Raw genomic sequence first — 16,491 nt, 5'->3', positions numbered from 1 at the left:
ACTTGCCTACCTGGTTAAATAAAGGTAAAATAAATAAAATAAAATAAAATAGTGGTAGCATGAGACGGAGTCTACAACCCACACAAGTGGCTCAGGTAGTGCAGCTCATCCAGGATGGCACATCAATGCTAGCTGTGGCAAGAAGGTTAGCTGTGTCTGTCAGCGTAGTGTTCAGAGCATGGAGGCGCTACCAGGAGACAGGCCAGTACATCAGGAGACATGGAGGCCGTAGGAGGGCAACAACCCAGCAGCAGGACCGCTACCTCCGCCTTTGTGCAAGGAGGAGCACTGCCAGAGCCCTGCAAAATGACCTCCAGCAGGCCACAAATGTGCATGTGTCTGCTCAAACAGTCAGAAACAGACTCCATGAGGGTGGTAATGAGGGCCCGACTTCCACAGGTGGGGGTTGTGCTTACAGCCCATCACCGTGCAGGACGTTTGGCATTTGCCAGAGAACACCAAGATTGGCAAATTCACCACTGGTGCCCTGTGCTCATCACAGATGAAAGCAGGTTCACAGTGAGCACAAATGACAGACGTGACAATCTGGAGACACCGTGGAGAACGTTCTGCTGCCTGCAACATCCTCCAGCATGGCCGGTTTTGCGGTGGGTCAGTCATGGTGTGGTGTGGCATTTCTTTGGGGGGCCGCACAGCCCTCCATGTGCTCGCCAGAGGTAGCCTGACTGCCATTAGGTACCGAGATGAGATCCTCAGACCCCTTGTGAGACCATATGCTGGTGCGGTTGGCCCTGGGTTCCTCCTTATGCAAGACAATGCTAGACCTCATGTGGCTGGAGTGTGTCAGCAGTTCCTGCAAGAGGAAGGCATTGATGCTATGGACTGGCCCGCCCATGCCCCAGACCTGAATCCAATTGAGCACATCTGGGACATCATGTCTCGCTCCATCCACCAATGCCACGTTGCACCACAGACTGTCCAGGAGTTGGCAGATGCTTTAGTCCAGGTCTGGGAGGAGATCCCTCAGGAGACCATCCGCCACCTCATCAGGAGCATGCCCAGGCGTTGTAGAGAGATCATACAGGCACGTGGAGGCCACACACACTACTGAGCCTCATTTTGACTTGTTTTAAGGACATTACATCAAAGTTGGATCAGCCTGTAGTGTGGTTTTCCACTTTAATTTTGAGTGTGACTCCAAATCCAGACCTCCATGGGTTGATACATTTTATTTCCATTGATCATTTTTGTGTGATTTTGTTGTCAGCACATTCAATTATGTAAAGAAAGAAGTATTTAATAAGAATATTTCATTCATTCAGATCTAGGATGTGTTATTTTAGTGTTCCCTTTATTTTTTTGAGCAGTGTAGTACAAATAAAGAAAAATCCTGGAATGAGTAGGTGTGTCCAAACTTTTGACTGGTACTGTATATATTACACGTCTTCGTGTCCCGTTAACGGTGATGGGAGTGTCCAGAAGCACCTCTGGGCACCACTGTAATTCCACCCTGACTGAAGCTCTAAGCTTTTCTGAATTTCAGAGGACACTAACATCATAGGCAGGCATATACTTTTTATTTTGACGTCTTAAATAATGCAGGAGTCTTGTAATGTCTAGATGATCGTGATCCGATCGCTACATCTTTATTGCACAGCTTTGTGTCAACATGGCCTTAACCATCAGAGTTGGTTCAGTGCTCCTCACTCCCAGTCATGCCAGGCAATACTATTTATTACAGACCCTATAAGGCTTGATTTAGCTATGAGAATGGTTCCTGTTTGTTTTCTAAATCGGGAAAATACTGTTTGACCAAACTGGACACCTGAAAATGTCCTACGACCATAGATAAGGAGCATCACTAAGGTTAAGGCCATGCTCATTGTGAATATCTAACTAGTGAAATGTCTCTGTTTTCCTATTTGCAGGTTGTTGATGGGCTCTACCTGGGAAATATCAGAGGTGAGAACAGGATTCTGTTGAAATCCATTCAGTTGTTTTATATGTTGCACAGTCAGGCATCCCACCCAAGAGACAACACTCACTAATTCCCTAGGTGAGGGACCAGCAGCAGCTTGCTTGAATCCAGGGCAGCTTTCAAAGAGACTCAGGCATTTTCTTCTGTTATTGATGCACACGAGCTTTACTTTCTCTGTCCTTCTGTTGTTATAATGTTGTTGATACGTTACCTGTAAGGTACGGTCAAATCTTACAAGGGAAGAGATAATACGAATATCTAGTGAGTGGACCATAGTTATGTATAGATCAAAATAGAGTAGCAGAAGGTTATACGTGTACTGTAGCTCAATGAACTAAGGCAAGGCCTGAATTAAGGCTGCTGCATGCATCATACAGTATCCATCAGTAGAATATGGCACATTTACTCCCTCTGGTAGTGTTGGTGATTTATCTGCTCCTCAGCCAAGGGGGTTTCTGCCCTACCAGCTTAATGTGACATCTACCCTGCTATAATTTTAGCCATACGGATGATGGCTTCACTAGATGGTCCAAGTACTGCTCACACACTGAAAATAGCTTTAAGTGTCAAGGCCAAATGATAGCTACCCAAATTACAGCCACACAGTCACAGATGCTGCTTCTGGGCAAGCCACTCCTGGGTCTTAAACACTTCAAATGATGCATTTCCTCTCTCTCCTTATGGAATTGCTTTGTCTGCTGAGGGTCTCATAGAAATTCACTGAAAAGAATCACTGATCGACATTTTCTCCCTCCCTTCGTCTTTTGCCAGACTCGGAGAACAGAGAAAGTTTGTCCCAGAACAACATCACCCACATCCTGTCTGTGTATAACAATGCTAAACCTGTGCTGGAGGTAGGTGGAGCAGGCAGCCATAGAGGACACAAGGCCAGTTTCACAGACAGACTGAATACATTGTTGTGTATTGAGTCAGGCTGGAGTAGGCTTCTGGTTTAGTTGGTCAAGAACTGAAATGGGATTTCATGACCATTGACCATAACCTTGAATAACATGTCTTACATGAGTCAAACCTAAATATTTAAATGTTTTTTAACTTCCTCATACTCAGTCAGTGAATATGGGATGTTGTCTCAAATTCTAGAGAGACGTCTAACTTTTTGGGTCAGTGTTCAGTTCCTTGATTTGATTCATGGGAATTGTGTAGTGTAATGAAATCCGCATGACATAATTTTGTAGAAGTGGAAAACAGAGATTTTGTAGTACATAGTTGAAGCCTGCTGGGGGTAGTGGTGTCTCAGTTTAATACATACCAGTGACATTGGGCTGAAGAACTTCAGACAAAGCTTTAACTGTTCAATAAAGCATTTCACTCTTGAAGCATCATATTTTAGTTTTGTTTGACCTATGTGGTTCATTTATAATACTCAGTTGAGTATGTGTATGTATTTACTTGACTCATCCAACAACAATGTGCAGTTGATGACCACACACCTTACCTACTAATTACTGTTTCAAACAATATAAAAAATGACAAGAATGCTAATTGGCAGAAACTGTACTGTGACCACATGAAGATGGTATGTGTTGTGTGCAGAACAAAACTGACCCTCGTGTTGTGTTTGTACTCCTATCTGTTTACTTCTCACAGGACATGACCTACCTGTGTATCCACGCAGCTGATGTGTCTAGCCAGAACCTGTGAGTTACCACACACACACACACACACACACACACCATTCATTGTCAAACAAATCCACCAACACAAGCCACTCCGCCGTGTACCACCGTCAGAGGTCCCTCTTTTCTTCCTGTGAACAAGACATGACATTGTTTCAACAACATCAGTTGAACATAACTCTTCAGTCTGTGTCTCCAGGGTGACACGCAGGCAGGAAAAGTAGATTTGTCACTTTGTCTTTGAAACGACTGAAATAAGCCTGGAAGTCTTTTAAAGGTTCATACAGTATGTATCAGGTAGAGATAAACAAGGTACCTACATTATCAAGTCAGAGACCAAGACAGTAAAAAAAACACTAAGACCTGATAATCTAAAGGACTCTGAGAAAGACATCTCAGTTTGACTTGTCTGGCTTTGCTATCAGAGCAGGAAAGAGTGTGGAGATGGTGCAGTATTTTAAATGGCTGTAGTTTTATATAGACCCCATCACCACTGTGTGAAATGAGCTAGATAGACTGCTGCTTCACGCGTGTTATCAAGTCCCCCTCTGTCATTATAGCAGCAGACCAAAACATTTACTTCTCGGTCTCTAAGCTGCTCTCATGTTTGGTGGGTCGCCATTGGCATACTACCATTTAGTATAAATACTGTTATAAAAGAAGTTGCAGAAATGTAACAGTTGAAAATAAAAAATAATCAGGGGTTGGAACCGAAATCATTTCCCAATCTTTTCGTTCTGAACAGAACCACTATTTTTTTTGTTCCATTCCACTGTTCTGACCAGCAAAACAAAGTTCTGAACCGGTTCGATTCCCAAAAAAGTACCAGTTTATATCGTTCCTTTCTGTTTCTTTTTTAACCAGTGAAATCTTCAATTTTTTACATTTTGCTCATTAAATTACTTCACCAATCAGTACAGATAGAGCAGGCAAGCTAGTTGTTTACATGCATGATGGACAGACAAGTGTGGCCTATTGCGCAAGATGTGACTGAAATGTTACGAGTGGGGAGAGAACGAGAGTGGGTTAAGGAGCAGGCTTGAAGCATTAGGCATCTTGTTATTGTATGAATTAGGTCCACAGAGTTATACAGTAACTAGGCCTATAATATTCTTAACTAGCATTGAAAAAGTTAATACATTTTTCTTTAGCTAATAAACAATATCTCTCCCCATCTTCTCACGCTTTTAACATCAGTACAGTAGCCTATGCTTCGGAAGGGGAAGAGGCAGGTAACTTAAACATGCACACACACTGGCAAAGATTTTTAGCTTGCAGGCAGACGCTGGAATAAGTTTCTGAGTGACAGAGTGTGGGCTTTGCATTGGTGCTTTGTTGCATTTTTTGTGGAACTAGAAAAAAATGCCTGGAACGTAAAATAATGTTATTAACCGGTTTTCCTTGCTTTTAAAATAACGCTTCTGTTCCGGAACGGTATGGATCACTTTCATTCCCGGTTCCATTTCTGTTCCTTGAAAAATGTCATTCTTTTCCGGTTTTGGGTTCTGTTCCTTGAACCGGTTCCAACCCCTGAAAATGATAATACAAATTCTGTAACGGTGTGAGGCGAGAATCATTTCAGTAGTAAGGGACTCCGACTCTAGTGTTGTGGTGGTCATTGGAGGCAGGTCTTTCATGTCACTTGATTACACATTGACATTACTTTTCTTTTCAAATAATCACAGAGTCCCCCTAGCATCACATGGTAACCCTGTGATGTCTCTCCAAGTGACTTGACAGCTGAGGGTAGAGTCCCTGTAGCACTGAGAGCGTTCTCCTCAGCTCTGTGTGGGTATCCTTCCTTCCACCCATGCCATTATCACATTCAGTCTTTAGTAGAGTTTAATATTTTCCCCGGATTTAAAAAATGTTCCATCCCGTGAATAAATCACTTTTCTCTCAGGCACCAGGTATTTCCCGCCAAAACCGGAAGTGTCATTCCAAAGCATATAAAACATATACACTGAGTGTGCCAAACATTAGGAACACCTTCCTAATATTGAGTTGCTCCCCCTTTTGCCCTCAAAACAGCCTCAATTCATCGGAGCATGGACTCCACAAGGTGTCGAAAGCGTTCCACAGGGATGCTGGCACATGTTGACTCCAATGCTTTCCACAGTTGGATGGATGTCCATTTGGTAGTGGACCATTCTTGATACACACAGAATATTGTTGAGTGTGAAAAATACCAGCAGCGTTGCACTTCTTGACATTCTCAAGCCAGTGCACCTGGCACCTACTACCATACCCTGTTCAAAGGCACCTAAATCTGTTGTCTTGCCCATTCACCCTATGAATGGCACACATACACAATCCATGTCTCACTTGTCTCAAGGCTTAAAAATCCTTCTTCAACCTGTCTCCTCCCCTTCATGTACACTGATTTGAAGTGGACTTAACAAGCGACATCATTAAGGGATGATAGCTTTCACCTGGTCAGTCTGTCATAGAAAGAGCAATGTTTTGTACGCTGGGTAAGTACAGTTGACGTCGGAAGTTTCCATACACCTTTGCCAAATACATTTAAACTCAGTTTTTCACAATTCCTGACATTTAATCCTAGTAAAAATTCCTCGTCTTAGGTCAGTTAGGATCACCACTTTATTTTAAGAATGTGAAATGTCGGAATAATAGTAGAGAGAATGATTTATTTCAGTTTTTCTTTCTTTCATCACATTCCCAGTGGGTCAGAAGTTTGCATACACTCAATTAGTATTTGGTAGCATTGCCTTTAAATTGTTTAACTTGGGTCAAACGTTTCGGATAGCCTCCCACAAGCGTCCGACAATAAGTTGGGGGAATTTTGGCACATTCCTCCTGACAGAGCTGGTGTAACTGAGCCAGGTTTGTTGGCCTCCTTGCTCGCACACACTTTTTCAGTTCTGCCCACAGATTTTCTATAGGATTGAGGTCGGGGCTTTGTGATGGCCACTCCAATACCTTTGTTGTTCTTAAGCCATTTTGCCACAACTTTGGAAGTATGCTTGGGATCATTGTCCATTTGGAAGAACCATTTGCAACCAAGCTTTAACTTCCTGACTGATGTCTTGAGATTTTGCTTCAATATATCCACATCATTTCCCTTCCTCATGATGCCATCTATTTTGTGAAGTGCACCAGTCCCTCCTGCAGCAAAGCACCCCCACAACATGATCCTGCCACCCCCGTGCTTCACGGTTGGGATGGTGTTCTTCGGCTTGCAAGCCTCCCCCTTATTCCTCCAAACATAACAATGGTCATTATGGTCAAACAGTTCTATTTTTGATTCAGCAGACCAGAGGACATTTCTCCAAAAAGTACGATCTTTGTCCCCATGTGCAGTTGCAAACCGTAGTCTGGCGGTTTTGTGGCGGTTTTGGAGCAATGGCTTCTTCCTTGCTGAGCAGCCTTTCAGGTTATGTCAATATAGGACTCATTTCCCTGTGGATATACACTTTTGTACCTGTTTCCTCCAGCATCTTCACAAGGTCCTTTGCTGTTGTTCTGGGATTGATTTGCACTTTTCGCACCAAAGTACATTAATCTCTAGGAGACAGAACGCGTCTCCTTCCTGAGCAGTATGGCGGCTGCGTGGTCCCATGGTGTTTATACTTATGTGTTTGTACAGATGAACGTGGTACCTTCAGGTGTTTGGAAATTGCTCCCAAGGATGAAAAAGACCTGTGGAGGTCTACAATTTTTTTCTGGGGTCTTGACTGATTTCTTTTGATTTTCCCATGATGTCAGGCAAAGAGGCACTGAGTTTGAAGGTAGGCCTTGAAATACATCCACATGTACACCTCTATTTGACTCAAATTATATCAATTAGCCTATCAGAAGCTTCTAAAGCCATGACATTATTTTCTGGAATTTTCCAAGCTGTTAAAAGGCACAGTCAACTTAGTGTATGTGAACTTCTGACCCACTGGAATTGTGATAGAGTGAAATAATCTGTCTGTAAAAAGTTGTTGGAAAAATTACCTGTGTCATGCACATAGTAGATGTCCTAACCGACATGCCAAAACTATAGTTTGTTTACAAGAAATTTGTGGAGTGGTTGAAAAATGAGTTTTATTGACTCCAACCTAAGTGTATGTAAACATCCGACTTCAACTGTATGTCTGGATTTGATTAGAGCTTTGATTGGCATGACAATTCAAGCCTGAAGCCACCTGAGTCTGATGAGCCATACATTAAAGACATTTTATGAGCCTAAGCCCAAAAAAGCACAAATGATTGTGTCATTTTCCAATACATAGCCACACATTATGCTGGCCACGCACCACTTTTAGAGATCCTATAAAAGAGAGAGCTACTTCCCTGGTACCAATGACCTGCACCATATGTTGAGTTTGTTCTGTGTCCACTGTCCATGTTAATTACGGCTCATTGCATTAGTATTGTAGAACGCTGTGTAGCGCAGTAAGTATAACTACCAGGGTGGAATATCCTACCCTGCTTTTCATACCTGGACAGAAACACCCTGTCTGCCAGTCAGCCAGAAAAAGACAGACACTAGTGTTAAAGACATGCTCCGTAACTTTGGCGACTAGTAAGTATTTTTTTAACCTCCCGTAAGCAGAGCATAACTCAGTCAGTCTGTCAATCACTTGTCTTCTCAGAGGAAAATAAGGAGGAGAGAGATGATGAGGGTGGTTGGAGGTTGCGGATGAGGGGAGGGGGGGATGTTGTTGGGTTGGGGGGCCTCTGACCCCCCTGTCGCAACCAACTGGTCTGCAGGCAGCAGGAAGGAAGCCTTGCTGTGACATCCTGCTGTGCCTCGGTCACCAGGCCTATTATAGTCCCTCTCTGTCACAATCCCTAGGCTGGGAAAACAGGGCTAACGGTCTCCCTACTGGTTTCAACATGTCCCCCTGTTCCCCGCTTTTAGAGACCAGGCCAGGGACTGACATGGCTAGGGGCCCTAGGGGCTAGGACTTGGGGCCTCTCTCCTGATGAGTCTCTGAGACTATGTCATTATTGTGGTAGGATGCTGACCTGACCCCCACTTCATGTATGTTGTTTTATTAAAAACTCAAGAAACAAGAATTAGAATTAGATTCAGGTGGACATGTCCTATATCTTCAGATACCAGATATCACAAACTAAAGCACTACAGAGTCTTTGTTTGGATTCAACCATACAGTTTGCCACTGTCCTTCATTTGTGATTATAATATGGGTGGTTGAATGCTAATCAGCCCTGAATGCTGATTGGCTGACAGCCGTGGTATATCAGACCGTATACCACGGGTTTGACACTATTTTTACTGCTCTAATTACGTTGGTAACCAGTTTATAATAGCAATAAGGCACCTCAGGGGTTTGTGATATATGGCCAATATACCACGGCTATGTCCAGGCACTCCGTGATGGGTTGTGCGTAAGAACAGCCCTTAGCCATGGAATATTGGCTATATACCACTCCTCCTCGTGGCTTATTGCATAAATATACACTGAGTATACCAAACACCCCTCCCCTCCCTCATTGCAGTTCTTGACACAAACTGGTGCGCCTGGCACCTACAACCATATCTGTTTCAAAGGCGCTGAAATATTTTGCCTTGCCTATTCACTCTCTGAATTCACGCCCGTTCATCAACACTGATTGAAACGGATTTAATAAGGGTTCATAGCTTTTACCTGGATTCACCGGGGCAGTCTGTCATGGAAAGAGCAGGTGTTCTTAATGTTTTGTATACTCAGTGTAAGATCCTAATTGTTTTTGTTTTCATTTGGAGTTCAGCCTCTCAAAACACAAAACAATCACCACATAATACATTTCTGCACATTTAACAAGATAGCCGGAAACCTCTGGACCAGAAATAATTAGAAAAGTGCTGAGGAGACTTCCTTCAGCAAGAGTTTGACTCCAAATGAGAAGGAGGGAACGTGCAATCCATCTATTTTAGCCCCTGGCTGTTGAGTTGGTTGGGTAACCAAGCAGCCTTTGCTGTTATAGGACAATACTCCCCACCATATGACTCTCCTATTGCGCAACACTTCACTACTATTTCCTAATAGTGTTTGGAGTGGTAGTCATAGACCAACACCAGAAAACAGTTTAGGGTAGACTGAAGGAGAATGTTAGTTGGGGTATATGCTGTATTGATCTACATTGCAGTTTAGGGTAGACAGGAAGGAGAATGTTAGTTGGGGTATATGCTGTATTGATCTACATTACAGTTTAGGGTTGACAGGAAGGAGAATATTAATTGGGGTATATGCTGTATTGATCTACATTACAGTTTAGGGTAGACAGGAAGGAGAATGTTAGTTGGGGTATATGCTGTATTGATCTACATTACAGTTTAGGGTTGACAGGAAGGAGAATATTAATTGGGGTATATGCTGTATTGATCTACATTACAGTTTAGGGTAGACAGGAAGGAGAATGTTAATTGGGGTATATGCTGTATTGATCTACATTACAGTTTAGGGTAGACAGGAAGGAGAATGTTAATTGGGGTATATGCTGTATTGATCTACATTACAGTTTAGGGTAGACAGGAAGGAGAATGTTAATTGGGGTATATGCTGTATTGATCTACATTACAGTTTAGGGTAGACAGGAAGGAGAATGTTAATTGGGGTATATGCTGTATTGATCTACATTACAGTTTAGGGTAGACAGGAAGGAGAATGTTAATTGGGGTATATGCTGTATTGAGCTACATTACAGTTTAGGGTAGACAGGAAGGAGAATGTTAATTGGGGTATATGCTGTATTGATCTACATTACAGTTTAGGGTAGACAGGAAGGAGAATGTTAATTGGGGTATATGCTGTATTGATCTACATTACAGTTTAGGGTAGACAGGAAGGAGAATGTTAATTGGGGTATATGCTGTATTGATCTACATTACAGTTTAGGGTAGACAGGAAGGAGAATGTTAATTGGGGTATATGCTGTATTGATCTACATTACAGTTTAGGGTAGACAGGAAGGAGAATGTTAGTTGGGGTATATGCTGTATTGATCTACATTACAGTTTAGGGTAGACTGGAAGGAGAATGTTAATTGGGGTATATGCTGTATTGATCTACATTACAGTTTAGGGTAGACTGGAAGGAGAATGTTAATTGGGGTATATTCTGTATTGATCTACATGAAAAGATGATCTCTAAAGATGGAATGATAGTGGTTGTAAAGTCTGTGAGGGGAAGCAGTATAGGAGTCCCCTATACTCTCATTACCTCACAGTCCTACAAAGGTGCATGAATTGTGTGAGAGAGAGATTAAGACTTTCTTGGATGACAATGGAAGTTGAATAGAAAATAGTTCTAGGTTCTCCTGGTAGTGTCCAGTGGAGAGTTCTACTAAACAAGACAAGATCACTTCCACCACCATCTCGAGAGTAAGCTACCCATCCCTTCCCCCTCCATAACATCGTTATGCGTCTTTTCCTACTAGCACTGACTTTGCTGATAACCACTTTGTTCAGGGAAATGTATTGATATGATTGTGATGTGTTGTCTCACCTACAGTAGCTATCTTAAGATGAATGCACTAATGTAAGTCACTCTGGATAAGACCGTCTACTAAATGACTAGACTGTAAAATATGTCCTGGGACTTCCCAGTGGTGTGATGTTTGGACACAGATACTTGGGTATAAGACAGGACAGGTATCTATCTGGACATCATGACTAAGATGAAACGGATTGAAGGAACTTGTGCTGTGCAGAAATGGGGTCCAGATGACTTTTACACCTTAGTTTCACTTCTTCCTGTTCTTTCTCATATCCCATAAAATGTGACCTGAAATCAATTTATATATTTATAGATCTGGTCTCACCTAAGGCTGTCGCGGTCATTACATTTTGTCAGCCTGTGATTGTCAAGCAAATAACTGCCAGTTTCACGGTTATTGACCATTAATTAACATGAACACATTTATCTTCTCCTGGCTTCCACACATTGCCACTGATGCAGATCTTTGGTACATCTACATTTTAAAAAGTTGAATATATCCATGTAAGAGCCTACATCATCACAATAAATCTGTTAGACCGGTCTAAATAAACATGATATGAAGAAAATGTAGTCTCTTTCAGAAGAACAGAATAGCACTCTCTGAGTTGTCCTTGTGTTAGGCCATGATCTGGCTATGCCATATGGCTGTGGAACTGTACACTAGTTCATTAAGCAGACAAGATTTGCTTAGAATTCTGTGACATTATTTTACATGATTGTATAGAATGAAGAATACAATTGAACATAGCTGAATAAAATAGAAAGGATATTTTCTCCAAACATTTTAAAGGAGTGTGCATATGCAGCTATTCTGTGTTGAGCGCTTAACAAAGAAACAGGTTCTCCTAAAATACTTAATTTCAAGTTATTTATGTATCTTTGGTTGTGATCCAAACATCGGGCTATATCTTCTGATTTTTAATACAATAAGGCTGCATGATGTGACTCTAATGATGCGACTCTAATGATGTTTTGAAAAAGGTTGCATGAAAGGCATGAGCTCTGCTTTGTTTTTTGCAAAGGCTGTACACACTTTGACAAGCTCTTGATAATGCCTCGAATTTTCCGATGGTATCCCCTTTGTGGCTGTAATGTCACGTTAAAAAGAATCTATGTATTTTGCGGCCATTGTGCTCTTGGGCTGAATATAATTATTATAATTCCCTTCTCCCGTTTGCACGCTCTGAAGCACCTCTCACTCACATGGCTCTCCATCATGTGACGGGTCTTTCTCACAGGCTACAAGTGAAGACAGACACATCGGGGACGCAACTGTGTGCGTCCTTATCCAATTCGGAGGAAGAACTGTCCACATTTACTTTTCGTCATCCAACAAGTTGAGTAGGCCTAATGAACAGCGAAAGCACTATCCTATGTCAATCTACTTTCCCCCATAGTACAAAAGTCTACATATTCTGTGCGAGAAATAAATATTCCAAATATAGTGTAGGACAGTTGTGGGATGTGATAGATTCCAAATTAATCCAACCACTAGCATCAAAACAACTTTTTTAAGCAATGAGCCTGAAGCAACAGATCAGAACGTTTAGCTTAAAATGTTGATAAACTATTAGGATATTTCTTCACATTATAAGTGCAGCAATGTGCACACTGTAGTAAGCTATAAGCACAAATCTTCCATTAGCAGGAAAACACAATTCTCAAAAGTGACCGCAAAGGCAATTATGAATGTAATGCTTTTATTATACAGTGGCGAGAACAAATATTTGATACACTGCTGATTTTGCAGGTTTTCCTTCTTACAAAGCATGTAGAGGTCTGTCATTTTTATCATAGGTACACCTCAACTGTGAGAGACGGAATCCAAAACAAAAATCGAGAAAATCACATTGTATGCTTTTTTTAAAGTAATTAATTTGTATTTTATTGCATGACATAAGTATTTGACCACCTACCAACCAGTAAGAATTCCGGCTCTCACAGACCTGTTAGTTTTTCTTTAAGAAGCCCTACTGTTCTCCACTCATTACCTGTATTAACTGCACCTGGTTGAACTCGTTACCTGTATAAAAGACACCTGTCCACACACTCAATCAAACAGACTCCAACCTCTACACAATGGCCAAGACCAGGGATAAAATTGTAGACCTGCACAAGGCTGGGATGGGCTACAGGACAATAGGTAAGCAGCTTGGTGAGAAGGCAACAACTGTTGGCGCAATTATTAGAAAATGGAAGAAGTTCAAGATGACGGTCAATCACCCTCGGTCTGGGGCTCCATGCAAGATCTCATCTTGAGGGGCATCAATGATCATGAGGAAGGTGAGGGATCAGCCCAGAACTACACAGCAGAACCTGGTCAATGACCTGAAGAGAGCTGGGACCACAGTCTCAAAGAAAACCATTGGTAACACACTACGCCATCATGGATTAAAATCCTGCAGCGCATGCAAGGTCCCCTGCCCCCTGCTCAAGCCAGCGCATGTCCAGGCCCATCTGAAGTTTGCCAATGACCATCTGAATGATCCAGAGGAGGAATGGGCGAAGGTCATGTGGTCTGATGAGACAAAAATAGAGCTTTTTTGGTCTAAACTCCACTCGCCGTGTTTGGAGGAAGAAGAAGGATGAGTACAACCCCAAGAACACCATCCCAACCGTGAAGCATGGAGGTGGAAACATCATTCTTTGGGGATGCTTTTCTGCAAACGGGACATGACGACTGCACCGTATTGAGGGGAGGATGGATGGGGCCATGTATCGCGAGATCTTTGCCAACAACCTCCTTCCCTCAGTAAGCGCATTGAAGATGGGTCTTGGCTGGGTCTTCCAGCATGACAACGACCTGACGACACACAGCCAGGGCAACTAAGGAGTAGCTCCGTAAGAAGCATCTCAAGGTCCTGGAGTGGCCTAGCCAGTCTCCAGACCTGAACCCAATAGAATTTCTTTGGAGGGAGCTGAAAGTCTGTATTGCCCAGTGACAGCTGAAACCTGAAGGATCTGGAGAAGGTCTGTATGGAGGAGTGGGCCAAAATCCCTGCTGCAGTGTATGCAAACCTGGTCAAGAACTACAGGAAACGTATGATCTCTGTAATTGCAAACAAAGGTTTCTGTACCGAATATTAAGTTCTGCTTTTCTGATGTATCAAATATCCATTTTGGAGCACAATAATTAGGCTTGGAGAAGCCTAAAAAGTGTATCACTGATCATATCAGGATGTGGATTGTCTAGTCATAGGTGAGACTAGGGCTGTTAAGATGACCATATTACTGCCACACGAGCGGCCACGAGTCATGATGGCAATCAAATTCCACGTGACCAATTAACGTGACTAAATGGTCACGTGGAATTTGATTGCCATCATGACTCGTGACCGCTGGTGTGGCAGTAATATGGTCATCTTAACAGCCCTAGTCTCACCTATGACAATCCATATCCTGATATGATCAGTGATACACTTTTTACACTACACGGTTTATTCTGTACTTATAAGGCCATGTGTTTGTGTCTTTGCAGGTCACAGCATTTCAAAGAGAGCATCAGGTTCATCCACGAATGTCGTCTAAATGGAGGGGCCTGTCTGGTGCACTGGTACGTACACCACCTAACCATAAACCACTAACTTTCTGTTAACCGTACCTGACCCCTCATGACTATTCTCTCCCTGTACCTGTCCCATAATGCAGCCTGGCCGGTGTGTCCCGTAGTACTACCATGGTGGTGGCCTACCTGATGACCGTCACCACCTACAGCTGGGAGGAGTGTCTGTCGGCTGTTAAGGCCGTGCGTTCCTTCGTAGGCCCGAACTATGGCTTCCAACAGCAACTACAGGAGTACCAGATGAACCAAGTCACAGAGGTAGGTACACACACATTGAAACACACACACCCTGTATATCAAATCACATGCCACATGCGCCGAATACAACAAGTGTAGACTTTACCGTGAAATGCTTTACTTACAAGCCCTTAACCAACAGTGCAGATCAAGAAGAAGAAAATATTTACCAGGTAGACTAAAATAAAACGTAAGAACAAAAGGTAACACAATAAGAATAACAATAACAAGGCTATATACAGAGGGCACCGGTACTGAGTCAGTGTGCGGGGGTACAGGTTAGTTGAGGTAATATGTACATGTAGGTGGGGGCGAAGGGACTATGCATAGGTAACAAACGAACAGCGAGTAGCAGCAGTGTACAAGGGGGGATGTCCGGTGTACAATGTAAATTGTCCGGTGGCGATTTTTATAAATTGTTCAGCAGTCTAATGGCTTGGGGGTAGAAGCTTTTGAGGAGCCTTTTGGTCCTAGACTTGGTGCTCCGGTACCGGTGGCCGTGCGGTAGCAGAGAAAACAATCTATAACTTGGGTGACTGGAGTCTCTGACAATTTTATGGGCTTTCCTCTGACACAGCCTATTATATCGGTCCTGGATGGCAGGAAGCTTGGCCCCAGTGATGTACTGGGCCGTTTGCACTACCCTCTGTAGCGCCTTCCAATCAGATGCCGACAGTTGTCAAACCAGGCGGTTTTGCAACTGGTCAGGATGCTCTCGATGGTGCAGCTGTAGAACTTTTTGAGGATCTGGGGGCCCATGCCAAGTCTTCTGAGGGGGAAAAGGTTTTGTTGTGCCCTCGTCACGACTGTCTTGGTACGTTTGGACCATGATAGTTCGTTGGTGATGTGGAAACCAAGGATCTTGAAACTCTAGACCCCCTCCACTACATGGGGGCCTGTTCGTCCTGCTTTTTACTGTAGTCCACGATCAGCTCCTTTGTCTTGCTCACATCAAGGGAGAGGTTGTAGTTCTCTGACCTCCTCCCTATAGGCCGTCTCACCGTTGTTGGTGATCAGGCCTACCACTGTTATGTCGTCAGCAAACTTAATGATGGTGTTGGAGTCGTGTTTGGCCATGCAGTCGTGGGTGAACAGGGAATACAAGGAGGGGACTAATTACACACCCCTGAGGCGCCCCAGTGTTGAGGATCAGCGTGGCAGACGTATTGTTGCCTACTCTTACCACCTGGGGGGGAGCCCTTAATGCTCCAGGGGCGCTGTACAATGGTGACCCAGTCCGTGACCCCACTCCCTGTGGGTGTCTCACGGGGAGTTGGGATATGCAACAAAAAAACAGGACAAATATAAGCACCCCCCAAATTGTTGTTATTGTTCTACAGCTTCCCGCAATTCAATGTGGGCAGAAAAACACCCTGTAACACAGCTCAATTGTAATATTTAGACTTGAATAGTTCAGGTAAACAATTTCAGTGAGTAAGAAGAATGCCGGTTAAGGCCCACCTTTTCTCTAACACCCACTCGGAAGCCAAACTGTTAGCTTACTCCCACTCATAGTACAGAGTCACAGGAATGTGTCATCATTCAGCCGCTATCAGTTAATGATGCAGCCGTTTTTTACAAGGCCACTCCTGCCCTGTCAGGTTCATACTTTTGGTTTACTTTCACTTCTGTAGATGGAGGTGGGTCTCTGACAGTAAACCT

General features: G+C 43.2%; 1 protein-coding gene across 2 annotated transcripts in view; it reads left to right on the top strand.

The window, feature by feature from the left end:
- LOC112237511 (dual specificity protein phosphatase 22-A) overlaps positions 1-16,491 on the top strand; it is a 41,980-nt gene that overhangs the window by 7,040 nt on the left and 18,449 nt on the right. Inside the window, exons 2-6 of one of the 2 annotated variants that reach the window (XM_024406111.2) lie at positions 1,890-1,923; positions 2,711-2,793; positions 3,548-3,597; positions 14,509-14,583; positions 14,679-14,850. In XM_024406111.2, coding sequence (XP_024261879.2) covers positions 1,890-1,923; positions 2,711-2,793; positions 3,548-3,597; positions 14,509-14,583; positions 14,679-14,850 — 414 coding nt within the window. The remainder of the gene's footprint in view (positions 1-1,889; positions 1,924-2,710; positions 2,794-3,547; positions 3,598-14,508; positions 14,584-14,678; positions 14,851-16,491) is intronic. The other variant, XM_024406112.2, reaches the window with a different exon arrangement.

Source organism: Oncorhynchus tshawytscha, linkage group LG04 (genome assembly GCF_018296145.1).
Source record: "Oncorhynchus tshawytscha isolate Ot180627B linkage group LG04, Otsh_v2.0, whole genome shotgun sequence".
NCBI classification, from domain to species: domain Eukaryota; kingdom Metazoa; phylum Chordata; class Actinopteri; order Salmoniformes; family Salmonidae; genus Oncorhynchus; species Oncorhynchus tshawytscha.
This window is presented reverse-complemented; position numbering and strand designations above follow the sequence as displayed.